Here is a 26,008-nt window from a genome sequence, read left to right as displayed (position 1 = left end):
TGAGCTGAAGGCAGATGCTTAAACACTGAGCCACCCAGGCATCTCGAAAATTCTATTTTTTTTTAAAGATTTGGTTTTAAGTAATCTCTATACCCAACATCAGCTAAACCGCTGAGCCACCCGGACTGCCCCGAGATTTCCTACTTTTAATAAATAGAACCCCACATCTTTGTGAACCATGTTCCCTAGGAAGCACTCTTCATATTCTATAACTACTATAAAGTAATTTTAATAGATTTTTCTTTTTGTGCTTTTCACTGTCTCAAATTACCTGAGCTGACTGTACCAGCTTGGTATAGAGAGCCACTTTTCCTTGGTGAGTAAAAACTTTAGTCATCTTGGTAAAATGTGATTTTATTTTGTTCAGGTAAATTCCAAAGACCTTCAGCTGCAAGGGAAAATCAAAGGTTAGAGCATACTAAAACAAATGAGTTAGAAAAAGCAAATGGTCAAGGAAGGCTGGTTCAGCTGCTCTGTGCTAAGTTTTGCCCATGGTAGACTGATTCCTAAAGCCGGGCACTTCTCATTTGCAAATTTAATTACATTTAGTAGTTTAAGAACAGAACCAAAGATCTCAACTTTAATTCTTGCTTTTAATTCATTCATTCATATTGCAAACTAGAAAATGACAAGCTCTTAGTTAATAAAACTTTTAAAATATATTAGAGCACATATAAAATGAGTTGCTAATTATTTAACCAATTAAAGTAAATCTTTTCCCCATTTAAATCTTAGTGAAAAGTAAACAAGTAGGAGGAAATTCTAAATAAACTTCAAATATATTTCATATATTAAATTGATCATTTCAGGTTTGAAAGATTATATATTTTAAGTTACTCCCATATAATTAAATAAAATCCTTTGTAACATACTATACTTGAGAAGTTAAAGAACTCGTCACTAATTACCAAGTAACAATTACTTATTTCACAATAAACAGGTTCAAAATGTCTATACTGATTCCCATTCAGAAAATGAACTAAAAAAAAAAAAAAAAAAAAAAGAAAGAAAATGAACTAAAAATACCTCTTCATCAGAGCAGTGTCTCATTTTTTCCCACAGGTTCCTATTTATGTCAGTCAACAATTTATCCTGGTTCAATGCAGAAAGCTTTAATCTAAAATATAGAAAAGTTAATAATTAGCACAGGGTTCAGAAGTCAGCTTGGATGAACCAACGGAGATTTACAGGCATACTTAATTTAATTATTCCTAGTTCTTTTGTATATTAAAAAAGGGGAATTCATTCAAGAACAGTGGTCAGCCTGATTATTTCAATACTTGTAGTACAGTTTAAGAATTTTATGCATCAAAAAAACTTCGCTCACAATCTTAATCAACTTGTTCCAGATGAAAACATGTTGCTATTAAAGAATCCTTAAGGCCTATCAATGCATAGTGATTTTGAATTTGTAACTGCTATTTTAAGTAAAAGTTCCCAATTCAGTCTTATCTCACCTTTACACAAAAGGATTTATAAAAGTAGCAAATTATATATTAGTTTCTTTTTATTAAGAAATTTCAAAAAAAAAATTTCTATCAGGGTTAGAATATACTAAATACAGAAACGTGTAAGTGTAAAATCAAACAGTAGAGCACATCTAAACAGACTGCATTGCATGTGAGATCCTACATTATTCAAAATAAAACATTCTAAAACAAATTTTGAGACACTCAACTCTTTTAAACATGAAAATAAAGAAAGTTTTCTGTCTTGTTCATGGATGAACCCCAGTACATAGTACTTAGTACTGGCACATAGTACCTGGCACATAGTAGGTGTCAATATACAGTTGAATGAAAAACCAGAATCAGACGAATCTGTAGTATTATAATTTAACAGCATCTTAAGTTTTTAGTTTTAAAACTACATAGTTCTTTAAAAATCATTTTATTTCTTTTCTGTTTGTTAGATTGGTACAAATTTAGTGGGATAGTTCTAAGTATGACATAAATATATTTTGGGTTGCAAGTCTAATTACCTGAGGAAGCTTAGATATAACTCATCTGTAAATTAGTATGCAGCATCTACATACACCAAAGCACTGAGCAATATAGTCTGAATAATACCATGTTCTTTCATACATCCAAATCAAGGGCAAATGTGATAAAATTATAAACCTAAAGGCAATCTTGATTTCAGGCACTATATTAAATTTCTAGAGGGTATTATCTTCTTTTGAAGATGTTCTTTTGTAATTAATTTATGGTATCATACCCTTATAACCATTTACTGGGGAGATATTTTTGCTATGAGTGGCATGAAAATGTTTTACACACACTATTTCTACTTCTCATTTCTACCTGCTGAGTAGGATTATTATGCCTTATTTATCGATGTTGAAATGAAAGTTAAATGATTTATATAGTTACACAGCTAGTGCTGTTGCCAGGATTGCACTTCAATCTTTTTGCCTACAAAACTGATTTTTTCCATATACCGTATCACACTGCCAACTAATGCCATGAACTTTTTCCTATGCCAGTGTTTTTCTAATTAAAACTTTACCACAAAGATTATACATCCATCCAACAAAGCACATGCAAAAATACTTTCGTACTCTTCAATCTTTTGGCAAAGAGCTTCACAATCTTCTCTATAAATCTGTATCTTGGGTCGGTAAACATACTGACTTAACATCAGGTCTTCCAGAGTAGGTGGTGTGTTTATAGTAAACTGGAAAAAAAAGAAAATCAGTTCCTCAATACTGGTAGTTTGAAGATAAAACCATGTTTAAGAGCGGTTTCAAATTTCAAAGTGCTTATTTTATAGTTCTACAAAGAAAAATGTGATTATTCTATGAAAATGATACATTGGTAAGCTACTAGTTGGAATGTGAATACAAATGTCTGACATCAAAGTCCATTTCCCACAGATGTGTAGTGGATGTTCCACTCACATGTGATTGACAGTAGTTTGAAAATGGTTATGTGTTGTTTTCAGAAAATCGGTACCTAAAAGTTCAAACTTACCAGGAACCCTTTCATTAAAAGAAAGAAAGATGCCAGTTTCCTAAGATAATTCTTTTCTATTCCCATTCTCTAGCTGATCCTTACTTCTATCCCAGTTTGAATTCAAACTTTTCTGACATATGTAAAATAAGGCAGTAAAAATTTGGTTATTTTATTTTAAAAAGATTTTATTTATTTATTCACGAGAGAGAGAGAGAGAGAGGCAGAGACACAGGCAGAGGGAGAAGCAGGCTCCATGCAGGGAGCCTGACGTGGGACTCAATCCAGGATCAGGCCCTGGGCTGAAGGTGGTGCTAAACCCCTGAGCCACCCGGGCTGCCCAAAAAATTTGGTTTATTTTAATTAATTAATTAATTTTAAATTTGGTTATTTTAAAAAACATTTTATACCTCTAATCCAATGACTTTTTTTTACAATTAAAAAATATTTTATTTATTTATTCATGAGAGAACCACAGAGAGGCAGAGACACAGGCAGAGGGAGAAGCAGGTTCCTCGTGGGGAGCCTGATGTGGGACTTGATCCCAGGACTCCGGGATCACAACCTGAGCCAAAGGCAGATGCTCAATCTCTGAGCCCCACCTAGGTGCCCCCCCCCCTTTTTTTTAAAGATTTTAAGTAATCTCTACACTCAATATGGGGCTCAAACTCACAACCCCGAGACCAAGTCACATGCTCTTCTCACTGGATCAGCCAGGCGTCCAAAATCCAATGACTTTTTGATGTCCTTTATACAGTACTGAAAAAGCCAAATCAGCTCCTTATATCACATTACATATAAAAACCAAACAAAAATCGCACAACTGCCCATTATTCATAGCCAGTATGGTACAGAATAAGTCATTTTACGACTCCAAGATCTGGTCTCATCTATAAATTGGGCACGATATTGACCAGTCTTTTAAGGGTAAATTTTTTTTAGGTTACCAAGTCCAGGCCTGATAAATCTAATAAATGTTAGCTTCTTCTTACTCTCTTTTATTTAATAGATTAAAAGGAAGTAACTGAAGTTTTTTTTTTTTTAAAGATTTTATTTATTTATTCTTGAGAGAGAGAGAGAGAGAGAGGCAGAGACACAAGCAGAAGGAGGAGCAGCCTCCATGTAGGAGCCTGACGCGGGACTCGATCTTGGGTCTCCAGGATCATGCCTTGGGCCGAAGGCAGATGAGCCACCCAGACTCAAAAGTTTGAATTCAAACTTTTCTGACATATGTAAAATAAGGCAGTTAGCAGATGTGCTAATAAAGTATATAAAAGTGATAAAAACAATTATAACTGAAGTTGATTCTCTTTCTTAAAGGCATTTTAAAGGCTAGATTTGTAAGTAAAAATCAAAGCTTATTCACTGATTCAAAAAGAAATGGAAACATTAGAACTCAGATTGTGCTTTTTATTTATTTTTTCAAAGATTTTATTTATTTATTCATGAGAGACACAGAGGGAGGCAGGGACATAGGCAGAGAAAGAAGCAGGCTTGCTGTGGGGACCCTGATGTGGGACTCCATCCCAGGACCCTAGGATCACGTCCTGAATTGAAGGCAGATGCTCAACTGCTGAGCCACCCAGGAGTCCCATATTGGGGTTTTTTTTTTTTTTTAAAGATTTTATTTATTTACGCATGAGAGAGACAGAGAGAGAGAGGCAGAGACAGAGGCAGAGGGAGAAGCAGGCTCCATGCAGGGAGCCCAATGTGGGACTCGATCTCAGGACTCTGGGATCATGCCCTGAGCCAAAGGCAAATGCTCAACTGCTGAGCCACCCAGGCGTCCCCATATTGTGCTTTTAAAACATGGTTTTCTCACTCAAAGACATCAAGCCTCCTTGGGAAAATGGCTAAATGCCTTCATACGGGAGCCAAATGGTTAGCAAAGAAATATTTCTTTTTATAGAAGTATTTGGACAATAAATGAAAAATAAATGAATTAGTTTACAATTACTAATTTACAACTCCTAGTGAATGACTAGATCTAGATAATAATCATCAATGACTATCTGTGCATCATCACCAGACATTATTTCCTGATGGAAGCATGACTTAAAAAACAACCTCTGAATCTGATAAAGCCTATGCCAATCAGTAAAAAGTACAAAAGACAGAGAACAGGTTAAAATAAAATCTGGGGGGATCCCTGGGTGGCTCAGCAGTTTAGCGTCTGCCTTCAGCCCAGGTGTGATCCTGGAGTCCCAGGATCAAGTCCAACATTGGGCTCCCTGCATGAAGCCTGCTTCTCCCTCTGCCTGTGTCTCTGCCTCTCTTTCTCTCTCTCTGTTTCTCTCATGAATAAATAAGTAAAATCTTTAAAATAAATAATAAAATAACATAACATAAAATAAAATCTGGGTGTGCACAATTGACAAAATGCATATTTTGGTAAACTCTAAAGAAAAACCTGGTTTCTTCATTAAAAAGAAAAAAAAGGAGAGAGAGATGGAAGGGGACTTTACAGTTTAGAAGATGACTAAGAGATAGCAATCAATTAGAATATATTGACCTCATTTGGGTCTTAATGTAGTAAATGGGAAAATAATGCTTAAGACAATCAGGGAGGAGACCTGGATAGCTCAATAAATTGAGTGTCCAACCCTTGATTTCAATTTCAGCTCAGGTCATGATCTCAAGGGTTGTAAGATCGAGGCCTGAGTCAACTCCACACTGGCAGTGGTGCCTGCTTTAGATTCTCTCTCTCCTCTGGGGTGCCTGGGTGGCACAGTCAGTTAAGCCTCAGACTTTTGGTTTCAGCTCAGGTCTTGAACTCAGGGTCATGAGATGGGGCCCACATGGGTTTCACCTGGAGCCTGCTTAAGACTCTCTCCCCTTGTCTCCTACCCTTGCTCATGCTCTTTCTCTCTGGAAAAAAAAAAAAAAAAAAGGAAAGACAATCTGGGAAATATAAATACTGACTGAATAGTCATTTTTTTTAAAAAAAGATTTTATTTATTTATTCATGAGAGACACAGAGAGAGAAAGAGAGAGAAAGAGAGGCAGAGGGAGAAGCAGGCACCATGCCAGGAGCTTGACGTGGGACTCGATCCTGGGGCTCTAGGACCAGGCCCTAGGCTGAAGGCAACACCAAACCTCTGAGCTACCCAGGCTGCCCTGAATAGTCATTTTAAGGTATGACTGTTATATCTGGATATGTTTTTAAAGTCAGTCTTCATCTTTTTATAGGGATACATACTGAAATGCAGATAAATTGATGATGCTTGGGATTTGCTTCAAAATAACAGGGGTGAGGAGTAGGGAAACGTAGAGATAAAACAAAAGTTGATGATGTTTGAGTTGAAAAAGAGTAGGTTCCCTCCCAGACTTTCATAACCACCAGTGAAACACAGGGCTGTGCTCCCAGAGATTCATCAGGACAGCAAGTGTCAATGAGTATCAGGCTTACATACTATGGGTACATACTGGCTGCATCCGCTTATACTGTATGCAATAGCTAGGTTAATTTGCTGAACCTTGAGCCCAGGGCGATGTACACAAGCAATCTTCCTCTCTTCACATATCTATTTTGATTAAGTACCCAATTTATGCACAATCAGTTCTTGGGTATTTCAGGCCTGGCAGGGGTACCTGCAATAAATATTTCTTTGACCTGATTGAGAAGGGTAAGAGTGTAAATTATAGTACTTCTGCCCAAGGCACTCCATGGGCATGTTGATGGTCTTGGGGTACCGCAATAACACCTTTTGCTTGTGATGCCTGCTGAGCTTCTATAACTGCAAATACATATGGGTGCTGTATATGCATCTGTAAGGGGTAGTACATACTTCTCCACTTGCCTCAAGAATACTTTCCCCAGGGGTACCTAGCTGGCTTGGTAAAACATGAGACTTTTTAACATATGACTCTTGATCTCAGGGGTTGTTGAGTTCAAGCCCAACACTGGGTAGAGAGCTTACTTAAAAAAAAAAAAAAAAAAAAAAAAAAAAAGAATAAAAAGAATATTCTCCCCAGTTCCACCCTAAGAGACTCACAGTTATCCAAGTCCTGTATCAGATGTCCATAGCTGTGAACTTCATTTTCCATGATCCATATATAATCTATCTTTGGTCTTTCCCTACTTTAGGATCTTTAAATTTCTTTCCTAAGATAGCATAAACTATCTAGATGGGTTTGTTCCCAGATCTATTTCCCTAACACTGACCCTCCTGATCTCTGCAAGGCCTGAGAGCAAAGAAAAAGATTTAGACCCTTAAGTGTTAACTCCTGAGGTATTCTCTCCTTTTTCAACCCTCTCAGCAGCAACTCTCTGTTCCTATCTATCCCTTCTGTTTCTCCCTAGTCCCCTGGTACTTTTTCTGCTTTTCCTAAGGATGTAGACTCTGGATCCACACCTAGGCAGCTTTCCACTCCCCATATAGAGCTGAAGCAAGAAAATTCTGGTGAGAAGGGGCAATCCATGGTGATAAGAATAATGATGTTGGGGGACGCCTGGGTGGCCTAGTGGTTGGGCGTCTGCCTTTGGCTTGGGGCGTGATCCTGGGGTCCTGGGATCGAGTCCCACATTGGGCTCCCTGCATGGAGCCTGCTTCTCCTCTGCCTAGGTATCTGCCTCTCTCCCTCTCTGTGTCTCTCATGAACAAAAAAATAAAATCTTAAAAAAAAAAAAAAAAAAGAATAATGAAGTTGGGGACCCAAAAGATGTGTCCCATTTTCCCATTTCCATCTTTGATTTACACTTCACATCTATTAATTTTTTTAAATATTTTATTTATTTATTTGAGAGAGAGAGAGAGAGAGAGAGAATGCTCACACAAGCAGTGAGACGAGCAGAGGAAGAGGGACAAGCAGATTCCCCACTAAGTGGGGAGCCTGACAAAGGGCTTGATCCTTGGACCTGAGATCATGAGCTGAAGTCTGAGATCATGAGCTGAAGTCTGAGATCATGAGCTAAGATCTGAGCTGAAGTCAGATGCTTAACCAACTGAGCCATCCAGGCTCCCCTACACTTCACATTTAGATATACAATACTCCTGGAATTGATTTTTTTCTAAACAGCCTTCTTTGAGATTTAATTCACATACCATATAATTCATCCATTTAAGTATACAATTAAATAATTTTTGAAGTATTTTCCTTTTTTAAAAAAATTTTTGAAGTATTTTCACAGGGTTGTGCAACTATCAATCACAACCTAATTTAGAGCATTTTCATCCCCTATTAAAAAACCTTGTACTCATTAGGTGTCACTCTTCATTCTCTTCTACCCCCATCCCAGCCCCAAGTAACTAGTAGTCAGTTCACCTTTTGGCTATTATGACCAGTACTCATGTACAACTTTTGTGTGCATGTATATATTCAATTCTCTTGGGAATATACTTAGAACTGCTGAATCATATAATAGCTCTATGTTTAACCTTCTGAGGAAATGCCAAACTGTTTTCCAAAGTGGGTGTGCCATTCCCACCAGTAATGTATGAAAATCCTAATTTCTTGACATCCTTGCCAACACTTTCTTTCTTTTTTTTTTTTTTTTTTAAGATTTGTATTTATTTATTCATGAGAGACACAGAAAGAGAGAGGCAGGGACATAGGCAGAGGGAGAAGCAGGCTCCATGCAGGGAGCCCTATGTGGTACTCGATCCTGGAGTCGAGTACCTGAGCCAAAGGCAGATGTGCTTAACTACTGAGTCAGTCACCTAGGCGTCCCTATTTTCTGTCTTTTTTTTTTTTTTTTTTTTTTTTTTAAATTTATGATAGTCACAGAGAGAGAGAGAGGCAGAGACACAGGCAGAGGGAGAAGCAGGCTCCATGCACCGGGAGCCTGATGTGGGATTCGATCCCGGGTCTCCAGGATCGCGCCCTGGGCCAAAGGCAGGCGCCAAACTGCTGTGCCACCCAGGGATCCCCTATTTTCTGTCTTTTTGATTGCAGCCATTGTAGTCGGTATGAAGTAGTAATTCGTTATGGTTTTATTTATTTATTATTATTTTAAAAGATTCACTTATTTTAGAGAGAGAGAGACAGAAAAAAAGAGCACACCTGACCAGAGGGAGGGACAGAGGGAGAGGGACCAAGAGAGAATCTTAAGCAGACTCCCTGCTGAGTATGGAGCCTGACTTGGTGATCAAGCCTGAGGTCATGACCTGAGCCAAAACCAAGAGTAAGTTGTTCAATGATCTGAGCCACCCAGCTGCCCCGCACTGTGGTTTTACCTTGCATTTCCTTAATGACTAATGATGCTAAACACGTTTTCCTAGAATTACTGGCCATTTATATGTTCTTCAGAGAAATGTTTATTCAGATCCTTTTGACTATTTTAAGATTATTTTTTTTTTGACAGAGAGAGACAGAGAGAGAATGCACACAAGCCAGGGGAGGGAGAGGGAGAGGGAGAGGGAGAACCAGGCTCCCCAAGGAGCAAGGAACCCAATGTGGGGCTTGACCCCAGGACTCTGGGGTCATAACCTGAGCCAAAGGCAGATGCTCAACCAACTGAGCCACCCAAGTGCCCCCTTTGACTATTTTTTAAGTTGGGTTGTCTTTTTATTACTGAGTTGAAAAAGTTCTTTATATATTTTGGATGCAAGTCCTTTATAAAATGTATGATTTGCAAATGCTTCCTCCAATTCTGTGGGTTGTCTTTTTACTTTCTTGATGATACCATTTGTAGCACAGAAGTGTTTTGATTGTTTTTTCTGGAGAGAGTGAGTAAGCAGGGGAGAGAAAGAATAAAGAATCTTATGCAGTGGAAGCCGAACATGGGGCTTGATCTCGCAACCCTGAGACCATGAAATCAAGAATCAGATGCCCAATTGACTGAAGCACCCAGGTGCCCCATGTAACACAATTTTTAATTTTGAGGAAGACCAATTTCTGTCACTTGTGTTTTTGGTGTTCTATAAAATTGATTTTTGTGTATAATATGAAATATGAGTCAAGGGTCATTTTTTTCCTATGGATACCCAATTAATGCAACACTATTTATAGAAAAGACCACTGTTCTGCAGTGGCATCTTTGTCATAAACCAAATGCCCATATTTGTTTTTATTTTTAAAGATTTTATTTATTTATTCATGAGAGAGAGAGAGAGAGAAAGGCACAGACACAGGCAGAGGGAGAAGCAGGCTCCGTGGAGGGAGCCTGATGCAGGATGTGAACCCGGGTCTCCAGGATCACACCCCGGGCTGAAGGCAGTGCTAAACTGCTGAGCCACCAGGGCTGCCCCAAATGTCCATATTTGTGTTGGTCCCTTTCTCCCTCCCTCCCTTCTTTGTTTCTTTTCCCACTCTCCTTACATTTTATCTCAAAGTTTTTTTTTAAGTAAGCTCTATGCTCAATGTGGGGCTTAAACTTATGATCCTGAAACCAAGTCTCATGTTCTACTGACTTAATCAGCCAGGCATCCCTGTGAAGGTCCATTCTTTAAAAATTAGATAGAACTCATTTGGGGGATGCCTGGGTGGCTCAGTGGTTGAGCGTCTGCCTTTGGCTCAGGACGTGATCCTGGGGTACTGGTCCCACATCAAGCTTCCCTGCAGGGAGCCTGCTTTTCCCTCTGCCTATGTCTCTGCCTGTCTTTCTGTGTCTCATGAATAAATAAATAAAGTCTTAAAAAAAAAAAAACAAACTCATTTGGTTCTAGTGACAATTTTAATGGTAAATTATAAAGTTTTCAATAATAAAAGTTTTCCAGTTTTTAATTTTGGTAATTTATATTTTGCTAAAAAATAATTTAGGTCTTAAAATTTGTTGTCAGAGTTGATTAATTAAAAAAATTCTTGGGGGGCAGCCCGGGTGGTTCAGTGTTTTAGAGCCGCCTTCAGCCCAGGGTGTGATCCTGGGGACCCATGATTGAGTCCCACATTGGGCTCCCTGCATGGAGTCTGCTTCTCCCTCTGCCTGTGTCTCTGCCTCTCTCTGTCTCTCATGTATAAATAAATAAAATCTTAAGAAAAAAATTTTTTTTGGGACGCCTGGGTGGCTCAGCAGTTGAGCACCTGCCTTTGGCTCATGGCATGATCCCGTGGTCCTGGGATCGAGTTCAGTGTTGAGCTCCTTGCCGGGAGCAATAAATAAATAAAATCTTTAAAAAATTTCTTTAAAACTCTGAGCATGTCTTTCTTTCTTTCTTTCTTTCTTTCTTTCTTTCTTTCTTTCTTTCTTTCTTTCTTTCTTTCTTTCTTTTTCTCTTTTTTTTAAGATTTTATTTATTCATTCATGAGAGACACAGAGAGAGAGGCAGAGACACACGCAGAGGGAGAAGCAGGCTCCCAGTGGGGAACCCGACACAGGACTCAATCCCAGGACCCCGGGATCACGACCTGAGCCGAAGACAGATGCTTAACAACAGAGCCACCCAGGTGCCCCACACGTCTTCTTTCTTAACCGTCAATATTTTAACCTTCTGTTTTTTAAATTAGGCTCTTTAAGGGTTTTCTTATTTTTTTTACATTTTATTTACCAAAAGTCTAATATTTGCTGTTATGTTCCATAAGGTTTGGTATTATATATCCTCCTTTACTTTGGTTTCTTGTTTTTTTTTTCCTAAGATTTTGTTTATTATTCATGAGAGAAACACAGAGAGAGAGTCAGAGAGAGAAGCAGGCTCCATGCAGGGAGCCCGATGTGGGACTCAATCCCAGGACTCCAGGATCACGCCCTGGGTCGAAGGCAGACAGACGTCCAACCACTGAGCCACCCAGGCATCCCGTTTACTTTGTTTTCTTAACATTCTTGATTAAGACTGTTATATGATCTCAGAGTTATCTACAAGTGTATTTCTCAATTTCCAAGAAGCTAAGAATGTTTTAGTCCTTTTATTAATTCTAATTTTATTGGATTAAGATCAGATGATATTGTCCATCAAATCTCTCATTTTTTTTCAATTAGTTAATATTTTCTTTGTGGCCAAGGGCATAACTAATTTTTGTAAATGTTCGACAGACTTAAGATATTCCTATTAAGTGACTCAAATTTTTCTATTAATCTTTTGAATTGAGTTTGTGTAATTCAAATATTATGTAATCTTATTATGATTCTGAAAAATGTTTACTAAAAACTTCTGCTGGGGTACCTGGGTATCTGCCTTCTGTTCAGGTCATGATCTGGGATAGAGCCCATATTGGGCTTCCTCCTCAGTAGGGAGTCTGCTTCTCCCTCTTCCTCTGTGTGCTCTCTCTGTCTTGCTCAAACTCTCTCTCAAATAAATAAATTGCAAGGAATGAGAAAAAAATAAAATTTCACCTTATCAAAAATCTATAATATTAAAAAAAAAAAAACATCAATTTTCTGTTTTTAAGTAGGCTCCAGGTTGAAGCCCCAACGCAAAGCTTAAACTCATAACCCTGATATCAAGAACTGAGCTGCAATTAAGAGTCATTTAGCCAACTGAGCCACTTAGGCAACCCCTCCTAAACCCAATTTTTATGCTAATCACAATGTATTTACTGTAGAAAAACTTTCTTTTCCTTTTTTAAAATTTTTTAAAGATTTATATATTTATTCATGAGAGAGACAGAGAGAGGCAGAGACACAGGCAGAGGGAGAACCAGGCTCCTTGCAGGGAGCCTGATGTGGGACTGGATCCCCAGGATCATGACCTAGGCCAAAGGCAGATGCTCAACCGATGAGCCACCCAGGCATCCTTAGAAAAACTTTCTGTAGGAAAAAATGCTTCCTTAGATTATTTTTCTATTTTTGAATAACACTTGTTTTGATACAGTTTGATAAACAAGTAAAATACATTTTAACTGAGATAACTATTTTGCCAAGAAATTGCACTTACTTTGGCTGGGAGATTGCTCTGTCGGGGTTTCTGTATCAAAATGTGGACCTGAAGAAGTATAAAGAACTCCTTTATTGTAATTTTCCCATCTTTGAGTTTCTGAGGAGAGAAAAAAGTTTGCACAATTTTCAAAGTGAGCTCATTTTACTATAACCACCCTATTTTGTTTCTAAATAGCTCATAGTATTTTGCATATATTTGTGGAAATATCCAAATATTTGTAAGCTATACACGAACAGATTTTTATCTAATATTATTTCTTAAGGTTATTCAGTAACAAAAGAATTGATAAACAACAAAACATAGATCTTCTAACTGTGATTTCTAATCCATATGATTAATTACCATGCTGGGTTCTGAACAAAAAAATCTAATTTTCTGTATAGATGAAACATATCATAATTTTAAAAAAATTTAAAAAGTGAAAACTAAAGAGGAAATATAGTTGCATTAGAAATGAGAAATAGTTTGACATACCTCCTTCAAGCTCTCTTCACAAATAGTGTCTCTGAGAAACTGTGATTCCATTTGACTATTGTGCTGTGCTAGAAGTAAGGTAAATTTAGGTAATAAACTAATCAAAAATAAACTGTAAGCTTAATTTTAATTATCATTCAGGCTTTTGTGCAGTTCATGATCTTGTAGCTAGATCTTTTTGGGAAAAGTCATTTATAGGGCAGATTATGCTACCGTTTTAAGGCCCCATTTAATATTTCTTTACTAATTATAAGCTTCTTAAGGAAATTACCCTTTATGGTCTTAAGAACATTACCCTTTATGCTCTATCATTTCTCAATTTATTAAAATAATCAAGAATTAAAAATAAATTAAAATTATTTTACTTGTCAACAATGTATAACTCCCAAAAAGCTTACATAAATTTCAAATATTTCCTGAACTGAAATACATTTATTACTAGTCAAGTAAGCAGATGACTTCTATTATTTAGCTTTCATAAAGATCTTACTGCTGAAGTCCAGAGAGGTCCCATCAGCCTTTATCGAATCCAGAGAACTGCTGCAACTAGATGGGGTTCTGCTCAGGCTGTTAGCATTTTTATCTATATCCCCTTCAGCATGGTGATCAAAAATCTGAAATAATTAAGGAACATTATCAGCCCTAAGTTACGACTCTTTATACTTAAAATAACTGTTTGTTGAACACTAACAAATACTACTTCAACATAAAATTTATCTATAATTTATATGAAACCCCTTAGTAACAAACTAGAATAGTAACAAGCAACTTATTAGGCCTTTATTTTTTATTTTTTTTAAAGATTTTATTTATTTATTCATAAGAGACAAAGAGAGAGAGGGGCAGATACATAGGCAGAGAGAGAATCAGGCTCCATGTAGGGAGCCTGATGTGGGACTTGATCCTGGGACTCCAGGATCATGCCCTGGGCCGAAGGCAGACGCTAAACTGCTGAGCCACCCAGGTATCCCAACTTATTAGGCCTTTAAAGTTTCAAATAATTTTATTTTAATTTTTTAAAAAGTTTATTTATTTTTCTTAGTAATCTCTACACCCAACCTGGAGTTCAAGCTCATAACCCTGACATTAAGGGTTACATGCTCCTGTGACAGGGCCACTCTAGGTGCCTCTAGAATTAAAAATAATTTTATTTAAGAATATATAGAAATCAGCTTGTACATTATACAATATGAGCAAATTGTTTCTCAGATGTCTAAGTTAAAGCCAGATCCTATAAGCTGACAAATGTTGACCTACTCAATTATTCAACTACTAGCCACCAGGGTCAGGGCTACCACACTGAAATAAACCAGCACAGAATATTGGCTATTCAAGGGACTTGTGATAGAACACAAAGAAACTTATTTCCAGGATTTAGTACTTCTTTCCCCAGATGACCAAGACACTTTTGGCTGATGTCAAATAAGTGATATGCTGCTTTTACCATTTTAACCATTTGACTTTACAGCCTTAAATGCCATTTTCATCTACCTATTTATGTATTTTTTTGAGGACAATATATCCCTTATCTAAATGTTAGAATGTACTCTCCTTAGAAAAGATTTTTCTATAAATTCCCACTGATGAATTCCCAGCAACTAAACAGTACACAGGACACAGGGGATATTCAATATCTACTGAACAAAAAATATTCATTTTCATAAAGTCTGTTCAGTTATAAATTTTTTTAAAAGATTTTATTTATTCATGAGAGAGACCGGCAGAGACACAGGCAAAGGAGAAATAGGTTCCATGCAGGGAGCCCGATCACACCCTGAGGCAAAGGCAGCCGCTCAAATGCTGAGTCACCCCAGTGTCCCAATTATAAATTTTTTTTTAAATCACTGATACTACTGTCTCAAAACTTCACAGATGAACCATTTCCTCAGGACCTCATCTTATAGAACTACTGAAATACTTTTCTAAGCTTACTTGTCTTAGTTTTTTTAAAATATATTTTTAAAAGATTTTATTTATTTATTCATGAGAGACACAGAGGGAGAGAGAGGCACAGACACAGGCAGAGGGAGAAGCAGGCTCCATGCAGGGAGCCCAACATGGGACTCGATCCCGAGTCTCCAGGATCAGGCTCTGGGCTGAAGGCAGGCGCTAAACCGCTGAACCACCTGGGCTGCCCTGTATTAGAGTTTAAACTTTGTTTTCTATGAACCTGATATTTTCTAATCTTCATTTCTCCACCTGAGTTACTCAGTTTTAATGACAGCTTTTATTCTCTTCAAGTTGTCCAAATGAGTGTTCTCTCAACTTTTAAAAAGATCTATGACTTCTTCCATAAATTCGAAATCTCACTTCTTCACCTTGAGATACTGGGCTTGACCCAGGCATTTTCTCATCCACTAAAGAAATAGATTCTCAGATTTTACAAATCCTCATTAGCCAAGAAAATTCAGGCAAGCTTTTCTTTATGCACTTTACATAACAAAAAGGCTTTTTTACTCTCCAGATATTTAGATTGAAGATAACTTTTCAAGCTACATATACTCTGCCTAGAGAGTCTCCTATGCAAAACTATAATGACAAATTACACAATTTCAACATTAATTTTTGTTCTATTTCCTATTTCATTTTTTGTGATGATTTGTCACTTCAAATTGTTTTTAAGTCTAGCTGTTAGTCAAGTAATTCCTTAACATTCTAAATAGGAATATTTCTCTAGACCTATAATTGGAAATGACCAATTCCTGCTCATCCAAGACTAAAATTAAAATTCAATACTCATAACTTAAAAAAAGACCCACCACATTCCTTAGTTTAAGACAGAGCTTACCTCCTGATCTTGTGTAGTATCACTACACCTAATCTCACTTTTCCTGATTTTTTTCTCATTCTGAATATCATCATCTTCTTGTACCCAGGTTCTTTTTTGGTTACTGCAGGTTTCTCTTATCTTATTTTCAGATGGTGGAATCCCTTTTTGATATGTCTCAATCAAAGCCTTTTCCTCAGTTTCTATGGTAATAGAATCTGAGGAATTAATCTCACCAGGATATATAGGAAAGTTTTCCTCATTTATATACTGAGATGGACTTAAGGTCAGTTTAGTTGCAACAAATTCAATGCTTGGCTCCTTACTGAAGACTGGCTGAATTTCTAAGTGATTTAAATCAGTTGTGTCTCCTTGAATCTGCTTCAGGTCATTAATACCAGTGACACTACAATTTCTCTTGTTTGGCAATCTGGGCAAAAATATTCCCAAAGAACATCTCTTCACTTTATCTTTTACAACTGTCATGAGTGGTACAGAGTTGGTTTCAGCTCCATTATGAGAAATTTTGCTTTCTTCATCTTTATCATCTTCAACATTGCTGGGCGCTGGGTTAATGTTCTGTATTTCTGTAGCTTGCAATATACTCATATGATTGTGTGCCTTGTTTATTAATGCAAGTATTTGCTCTGGAGAAGATGGAATATGGGGAGTTTGGAAATCTAAAAATTCTTCAGTTTTTCCATTCAAATTATTCAGATTTGATCTGACACTATTAAAACTTGTATTAGATGCAATTACAGTATCTGATGCTTCTCTAGAATTAGTATGAGTTTGAATAACTTGCTTAGTCAAGTCTGAATTACTGTGGAAATCGGTATTACATTTAGTATTTTTCCTCAGCTCATTTTTACAGACTATGGTAAATTGTTTATCATTGTTGAGCATTTTGGCCTCGTTTTCACATGTGGGTACAAAGGAATTTCCTATAACAATATTTAAATTCTTATTTCCAGAATTAGATGATATTGTTTCATCTTTATTCAAAATTATCCGTCCTTGTTGAGGTAATGGAGGTACCTGGCTTGTGAGATGAGGCTGAGAAGTAACACAAACATTATCAACAACAGTCTTCTTTAAATTATGTTCCGTGGTATCAACAAAGCCCTCCATTTGATCCTTTGGGGGTTTAAAGGATACTCGATTTGAATTAGGTTTAATCATCTCCGCCAGCTCCTGACTATCTTGTAAAGTTTGATTAGCTATTAGATTCTGGGACTCCTTAATCATATCTTGATCTTTAAGCACTGTTGTAACACAGTCTAACTGTCCATTGGTATTGGTTTGAGTCACTTTTTCTTTCTTTAACAAAGAACAAGCAGAGGGAGGCAGTCCCTCAGGTTTCAAGTAATATTCATTGGCTAAATCCTTTACATAAGAAAGATCATTTTGCACTGGGCAGTTACTGGCTTTCTTATCTTTATTACTTAAGGACATGACATTCCCCTCTAAATTATCAAAACAGGAAATAGCATTTGGTAAACAGGAATAATTATCACTGGATCCACACGTAGCAGTTGCTTGACTGTTAGTAAAGTCCATGTTTCTTCTATCTGTACTATTTAACTGACAGCTTCCAATTCTGGCTTTTTCCGGTATATAGGTCTGGTCTACTGCCAATGCTTGTTTTTCAGTGATTTCTTGAACAGAGCTACCATCATTATGAAAAGAAATACCCAAGGGTTTTCCTGTAGCTATTCCAAATTTAGGGCACTCTTGATTAATTTTCTCTGTGTTTTGACAATCAATGAAAACAGTATGGGACTCGGTGACTTCCAGATCACCATGATTATCAACAAACATTACAGTTTTATCTATGGGCCTAGTAGTGATTTTATCCGGTGAGACAGTTTTACATTCTAACGCAGTCGTATGACTTCTAGTCATCTCCATGTCATCCTGCCCACATGAATACAAAACAGTTTTAGAAGCTCCTGTCAAAGGCACCAAATGGGAATCCTCTCTATCTTCTGGGGCACTTTTATAGTTTATTTTCACTGTACAACTCTGGGTGATATCCATATCATCATCATTTTTAGAAAATGCAGCAATCTTGTCATTTTTGAGTCTAAGGCTTTTCCTTCTCTGACTTTTGTCTGATATAGTGTCATTCAGAAATTCAGGCTTTTGTACATCTTTGCCATTTTTCCAAATGGTGAATTTAGATACTTCCATGTTATCACCAGCTACTGCTTTCTCTATAGGACCATTATTAGACCATTCCCTCAGTAGTGTTAGCTTATTGACGTTTGCTGCTGAATGGTCACTTTCACCATTCTCCAGAAAGGAAACACTCTCCTCAGCAGAAGCAGGTGTCATTTTTGGCTTTTCTATGCTTTTTCTTCTTTTGGATAGTTCCGTGTCAAGTTTGTCTATACTCACAGTCCTCTCCTTTGCTTGGTAGTCAATGAAAACAGTGTGAGACTTTGTCATTTCCAGTTCATTGTAATTATCTACAAACATTACAGTTTTGTCCATAGGCCTACTGGTTATTTTATCTGGTGAGACAGTTATACATTCCAAGGCAGTTGTGTGACTTTTAGTGATCTCCACATCATCTTGCCCACATTCATACAAAACAGTTTTAGAAGTTCCTGCCAAATGGGAATCTTGTTCAAGTAATAAAGGTTTATGATTTATTTCCACTGTAAAAATCTTGGTGATATCCATATCATTCTCATCACCCTCTGAAAATACAATAGTCTTATCAACTTTTTGTCTGCCAACACTTTTTCTTCCACAAATTTTGACATCTTGCTTTTCATTCAAAAATCCAAGTTTCTGTATGCTATTGTCCTCTATCACATCTAGGTTATCCTTAGAAACAGATATTCCTGTTTTTTCTATAGGACTTTTACAACATTTTTCAACTTTTATAGCTGTCTGTCTGTTTGCTGTTGTTAGCAGACTGTTAGTATTTTCTAGATTAGTCTTACCCAATTCTTGTATTTCAGAAGGACTAAATCCAATGACAACAGTGTGACTCTTGGTTAGATCCATATTTTGTTCCTCCTCTGAACAAATAATTGTTTTGTCATGAGAATAGTCAGGTGTTGGATTGCCTACACCTTTCCTCAGTGGCTCAGGCAGTTTAGAATTCTGGCCTGGCACAGATTTCATTGTGTAACTGTTAATAGCAATATTATGATTTTTCATGTTAGACTGTCCTTCTAATGAAAATAATGACTCTGAAGTAGGAAACAAAGATTGCTCACATGGAACAGTATTTCTATTATTTCCTAGTGCTACTTGTTTCTCAAGATTTCTATCAGAGTATACTATACTATGGCTTATTGCAATGTCTTGATTAATATCAGCTGATTGAGGAGAATCTTTATCAACATAAGGTGCAATCTCTAAAACTTGAACTTTTTCTTTGCCCCAGGTGTCCACTGGGATGTTTTTAGATATTATGTCTGGCTGCTGGGATGGTTCAATACGACTTTTGGTCATTTCTTGCCATTCACCTGAAGGGCTTTTGCTGTGAGAGAGAAATTTACTGGTATTCTCAGATGTTACATTGTAAGATGTAAGTGGAGCTTGACTTCCTAAGTTAGTTGTGTGACTTTTAGTCAAATCCATATCTTCACCTGTGAAGATTTCAGTCTTTTTGTCAGTCAATGAAATAGATAAAGAGTTTGCCAGGCTCTGCTGTAATCTTCCCTTAGATATATGAGGAACTGAGCTACAATTTATATTCATTTTCCCGTCCTTTGACATGGTTATGAGATTTTGGAGCATTATTTCTTTTTCAGATATTGATGTGTCTGCTTTCTGTATATTTGTCTGATCTTGTTTAAAAATCTGATTATCTATTGCAACTGTATGACTCCTCGTAATGTCCATGCTATCCTCTCCTGAATAAATAGTTTTCTCTGTAAGAAGAGAGATGGCATCTGGATTGGGATACATTTTAGAATAATTATCATTCTTCAGCAAATTCTTCTCTTTTCTCATACCCGAGAGACACGTGGTCAGTTCCATGGCATTATTACTGCTAGAATAGAAAAATGTCTTATAATCTTGAGTAGCTGGACTGGAACATATAGATTCTGGGATTATAGTCAATGTTCTGGCATCTTGGTTAGAAGTCTGTGTGCTTGTGTGAGTTTCTGTCCCTGTAATATGACTTTTGGTAATATGTATTTCACCATTAGGGTTTAAAGGGGTTTGAAAAGGAATATTCAGTTTATTAAAGATTGTCTTCCCTCCTGGAGCTTTAACCTCCATCATGACATTCTGAGTTTGATTTTCTTTATTAGATGAATTATCTGCTGAGGGTAAATTCTGTATAGTGTGGTTAGTTGTCAAGTCCATAAAATCACTGCCATAAATTGTAATATCATCACCTTTAAATTCCCCTATGCTGGCCTTACTGGATGTGGGAACCAAAGTCTGAATACTGGCTGTATGACACTGAGTGAAATTCATCCCATCATTTTGTTCTCCGAAGATTCTAGTTGTATTACTACTATTTTCATCTACCCTAAGAGATACATGCATTTGATGTACAGAAGAGGCCTTCTTTGTTTTTATGGGATGAACAGATATTTCAAAATTTTCTTTATCAGGTCCTGTAGGAAAAGCATTAGATTTTCCTGTTTTCAATCTTTTTATGAAGTCATTAAAATGTATTTTCTTTTCTGAAGAAGTGCTTTGATCCATGGAAAAATTTAATTCTTTTTTCATTCTTGAATCCTTAGTATGGAGCTTTAAGTTAGCCAGAAATGATGCGGTATCTATCTTAATGGACTTTTCACTTTTAGTACAATCTAACAGGTCTTTGGTAATCATTACGGTGTGACTTGCTGTTAGGTCCATCTGGTTTTCATCTGAAAAGATGACTGTTTGGTCATTTGCAGGTTTCATTTCATGGTTGTGTTCTGTAATTGAAATCTACAGTGAAAGCAAAATATAGGAGATCAGATCAAATGCAAACTTTCAGAAAGGTTTTTACAAAATGTACTACATCAGAGTACTTAATATAAACAATCCTCAAAGATGGTTTCATGATACACTGGTTTGTTTGAATCAGTGTGGTATGTAGCATGTAATTTGTTATTACATTTTTTTTCAAAGTCTGTAAATGCTTTTAGTGTTTTTGGATAAATTAAAAGTTTCAAGGTTAATTATACATCAACTAGAATGACTAAAAATGAAAAAGACCGAGAATATCAAATACAACTCTAATGAAAATTCTAATTACGATAGATATTAGGTCATTCTAAGTAAAAAAAAAAAAAAAAAGACTCAGAGCTAAGAGCATGATGGCTAATTTATAGTACACTCTACTCTTGGAAGTTGGGTTCTCTTTGAATCTTAATGCAGTGGTTTTATTTGTAAGGAAACAGTCCAATTCCTTGCTACTCAAAGTATGGTCTGTGAAGTAATGCACTAGAGTATAGTATCATTAGGAGATTGTTGGAAGTATAGTATCTCAAGGTGTGCCCGAGATATACTGAGAAGGAATCTATATTTTAACAAAATCCTGCATATGTCCATTATAGTTTGAGAAGTCCTGACATAATCAATATATTTCCTTATTTAAACTGGCAATAATTGAACTGTCCTTAGTTAACTGAAAAGGTAGGAAGTTTTCCAGTCTATGCTGGTCAACTTTGGTAAGTAATCCCCAAACAATGCCATAACATTATTTTTTGTGTGTCTTAACTATAAGGGAGAATAAATGAAAAGGCACATGCATGAACTCCTACCTCTCTCTGTTGCATCTGAGTCTGAATAGGAGCAGAAAGCAATGTGTTCATCCCTATTGAAAAGGAGGAAAAACTACAGTCAATAACAAAAATACATATATCACCAAGAGCCTGCTTTTCTTTCTGTAGGTTCTTCATCATTTATGAGTATTTATTGAAGTTTTATCAGTTACTGAGGCCTTCATAAGGGCTTAGGTACTAAATTTCATCAAGACTTCTAATTGTGGGATCCCTGGGTGGCAGTGGTTTGACGCCTGCCTTTGGCCCAGGGCGAGATCCTGGAGACCCGGGATCTAATCCCATGTCGGGCTCCCGGTGCATGGAGCCTGCTTTTCCCTCTGCCTATGTCTCTGCCTCTCTCTCTCTCTCTGTGTGACTATCATAAATAAAAATTTAAAAAAAAAAAGACTTCTAATTGTCCCTTGGAGCACCTAAGTGGCTCAGTTGGTTAAGTCTTCAACTCTTGATTTTAGCTCAGATCCTGATCCCAGGGTTTTGAGATTGACAGGCAGCAGTCTGCTTCTCTCCCTCACCTTCCCACATCGTGTGCTTCCCCCCACCCCGTCTCTCACTCTCTCTCTCTCTCTCAAATCAATCAATCAATCTTTTATTTTTTTAAATATTTTATTTGAGAGAGAAAGAACACTAGGGAGGATAAGAGCAGAGGGAGAGGGAAAGAAGCAGTCTCTGCCAAACATGGAGCCCAAGATGGAGCTCGATCCCAGGACCCTGAGATCATGACCTAAGCCAAATTCAGAAACTTAATGAACTTAGCCACCCAGGCACCCCTACATAAGTCTTAAAAAATAAAAACTTATAACAGTCCCATTTTAGGGACAGAGAGATCTAGGTTATTATATTCTCTATGTGACTAAAATATTTTTCAAACGTAATTTTAAAGGGGGAATTTTAAAGGTAGAAAGTTTGGACTTCTTTCCCCCTTCACTTCTTTATTTTTACTCCCTGGATAGTAGAGGTTACATGGTAAAGAGTACTAATTCACAAGACTGAAATGTCAGAGTAAGATTTTGAAGCATCTTTTATTCTATGTTAAGGAATCTAGATATTACCATGATGAGACATGCATTTTATAAAAATAACTCCAGAGAAGGAGAAAAAAGTAGATTCAAGAGAAGATAAACCAATTAGGAGCTGCTGTAATAGTGCACATACAAGCAGGTAAGAATCTCTTGGTAAGAGAAAATGAGAATGGAAATAGAAGATTAGACTCAGCACATTTTAGAATTGAAATATAAAGATTTAGGTAACTTTGGAAATAAGGAAGGATTTTGGAAATATAAAGATTTAGACTTTGGAAATAAGGAAGGGATTAAGATGCTATAATAAAACAGGAAATACATTTATAATACTTAAGTTTAAAGGCAAATCTCTAGAATATTTTTAAAATGTTTTTATTTAAATTCCAGTTAGTTAACATATAGTGTAATATTACTTTCAGGTGTACAATACAGTGATTCAACACTTCCATAAAATGCCCAATTCTCATCATAAAAATCTTTAGAACATCTAAAGAGTTTATGGCAACCTCAATTGAATATGATGAAGTAATTACAGGCTTTTTGCTAAAAATCTTACTTATATATCAAGCTTCCACACTTATTCAAAAATATTTACTCAGAATCTATTATGTGTCCCAAACTCAACTATCTACACTAAGGCACAAAGAATGGACAGAATTTCTGGACTCAGAGTTCCTACTTTAATAAACGACCCAGAAGTAAATATCTAAGATACAATGTGATAAATTCTTCAAAAAGTGAGAAATAAAGGGGTATTATGACATTACAGGACTGAGTGACCCCTTGGTTTTGTCAGAGAAGGCTCCATTTAAGCCAGTACAACTTAATGTGTGGTGCCAGTCTGTGAGCTGCTTGTTACCAATTCATGATGAAATAAGGAGCTTCCAGCCAATGTAAATCATGTGATATTTCCTTCATCAAGAAAGCTTTGCTAAGAAAAAAATGTCAGTTAGCTAAACAGTAGGTAACTGCCATAGTTGATTTACATTCTAATGCAAGTTCTTTTTCTGTCATGGATTATAACAGTTTGTGGACTAGGTACTTTGTTTTTTTTTTTTATTTTTTTATTTTTTAAATTTTCTTTTTTTTTTTTTTTTTAATTTTTATTTATTTATGATAGTCACACAGAGAGAGAGAGAGAGGCAGAGACACAGGCAGAGGGAGAAGCAGGCTCCATGCACCGGGAGCCCGACGTGGGATTCGATCCTGGGTCTCCAGGATCGAGCCTTGGGCCAAAGGCAGGCGCTAAACCGCTGCGCCACCCAGGGATCCCTGTTTTTTTTTTTTTTTTAAGACTTATTTTTTAATAAGTCTTTTTTTTTTTAATTTTATTTATGATAGTCAGAGAGAGAGAGAGAGAGAGAGAGAGAGAGAGGCAGAGACACAGGCAGAGGGAGAAGCAGGCTCCATGCAGGGAGCCCGACATGGGACTCGATCCCGGGTCACCAGGATCGCGCCCTGGGCCAAAGGCAGGCGCTAAACCGCTGCGCCACCCAGGGATCCCGGTACTTTGTTTTTGTTTTTTATTTTGTTAAGATTTTATTTTTAAGTAATCTCTACATCCAATGTGGGGCTCAAACTCACAACCCTGAGATTAAGAGTTGCATGCTCCACCAACTGAGCCAGTAAGGCACCCTGGATTTGGCTACATTGAATAGGAATGAAGTTAGGCGTAAAAAACTAAGTTAAATGAAAATGAGAAGCTGATAGGCAACTTGGAGTAAGAAGGGCACTTCAGAGAGAAAAAAACATCATTTGTAAATGGATACAGGAAGAAAAAAGTCAACATGGGGATCTGTAAATACTTCTTCATAAGCTAAAGCTTGAGCTAAAGATATAGATATCTAAATATCTAATGGGCAAGAGATAAAATGGGAGAAGAGCTTTCAAAGTCTATGCCAAAGAGTGTTTTATCCTATAAGCAAAAAAGTGCCATTGAATAATTTTAAGTTGGGAGGTAATATCAGATTTAGAAATATGTAGAATGGATTAAAGGGATAAGAAACTAAATCCAGTAGCCCATGAGAGAATAATGAATAATGAAGACACGAACTCAAACAGTGGCAGAAGGAACGGAGAGGAGGTAACAGATTTGCAAGATATTTAGGAGAAAGAATAGAGTGAAGTCTAATGGATATGCGGAATGAGGAAAAATTTTTTAAAATGACTCAATTTCTGACTTGAATGAACGAGTGGGAATCCAAAATAGAGAAAACAAGCAGGTTTAGCAGAAATAATAGCAAGTTTGTGAACTTTCATATTGAAGTTTTTTTTTTTTTTTAAGATTTATTTATTTATTCATGAGAGACACAGACTGAGAGAGAGAGGCAGAGACATAGGCAAAGGGAGAAGCAGGTTCCTCGCAGGGAGCCGGATGTGGGACTCGATCCTGGATCCTGGGATCACAACCTAAGCTGAAGGCAGGCGCCCAACCACTGAGCCACCCAGGGGTCCCTTGAAAATTTTGTGTAAAGAACAGAGTTCTCTTTACATTTTTTTCCTTAGTTCTTTTACAAATTACTTTGTATGAAATTTGCATGAAGAAAAAGTTATGTGGTAAGTCAAGTATTTTGGTCATACTCACCAGTAATTTCACAGTAGGTTTCTTCTGGCTTCTTATTCCTAAAAATTAAAAAGTATTTTCAAAATCTATACCCCAGACAATTACCAAGAATCACAACACTTGAAAGAGCAGGGAAGGTGAAAAGTTTTTGTATGGTGACTGGCAGAAAAATACAAAGACATCTTTAAAAAGACTCCTCTAACTCTGGCAGAAAAAAATTACAAGGTAGTTAAAGGACCATTTTCAGAATGGTCTTAAGGTTTTGTTAATTTCAAGGATACTATAAAAATATACTTACAGGCTTTTTTTTTTTTTAAAGAACAACCTACAAAGCAACTCATTTTCTAGAGATATAGCTTTTAAAAAAAAGTAAATAAAAGGAAACCCCAAATGTCCATCAATAGGGAGCTAATTGTTGATGCAGACATACAACAAATTATGAAAGACTGAGGTACATCTATATATAAAAATATGTAAAGTGGGCAGCCCTGGTGGCACAGCAGTTTAGCGCCACCTGCAGCCCAGGGCATGATCCTGGAGTCCTGGGATCGAGTCCCACGTCAGGCTCTCTGCATGGAGCCTGCTTCTCCCTCTGCCTGTGTCTCTGCCTCTCTCTCTCTCTCTCTCTCTCTCTCTGCATCTCTATGAATAAATAAAATATTTTTTAAAATTAAAAAAAATAAAAATATGTAAAGTACTATAAGATATATTATTAAGTATTTTCATTTT

At 36.7% G+C, this 26,008-nt stretch overlaps 1 protein-coding gene across 2 annotated transcripts in view; it reads right to left on the bottom strand.

Moving 5' to 3' along the window:
- Positions 1-26,008, bottom strand: part of KNL1 (kinetochore scaffold 1) — a 71,619-nt gene that overhangs the window by 14,015 nt on the left and 31,596 nt on the right. For both annotated transcript variants that reach the window (XM_038580075.1, XM_038580076.1), the window contains exons 8-16: positions 25,301-25,338; positions 21,677-21,729; positions 15,966-20,858; positions 13,668-13,791; positions 13,178-13,245; positions 12,701-12,799; positions 2,561-2,676; positions 1,027-1,117; positions 272-388 (exon numbers count right to left, since the gene is read on the bottom strand). In XM_038580075.1, the coding sequence (XP_038436003.1) occupies positions 272-388; positions 1,027-1,117; positions 2,561-2,676; positions 12,701-12,799; positions 13,178-13,245; positions 13,668-13,791; positions 15,966-20,858; positions 21,677-21,729; positions 25,301-25,338 (5,599 nt within the window). The remainder of the gene's footprint in view (positions 1-271; positions 389-1,026; positions 1,118-2,560; positions 2,677-12,700; positions 12,800-13,177; positions 13,246-13,667; positions 13,792-15,965; positions 20,859-21,676; positions 21,730-25,300; positions 25,339-26,008) is intronic.

The sequence above is a fragment of the Canis lupus genome, chromosome 30, assembly GCF_011100685.1.
Source record: "Canis lupus familiaris isolate Mischka breed German Shepherd chromosome 30, alternate assembly UU_Cfam_GSD_1.0, whole genome shotgun sequence".
In the NCBI taxonomy this organism is placed as follows: domain Eukaryota; kingdom Metazoa; phylum Chordata; class Mammalia; order Carnivora; family Canidae; genus Canis; species Canis lupus.
The sequence above is the reverse complement of the archived record's forward strand: the minus strand, read 5'-3'. Positions and strand labels throughout refer to the sequence as shown.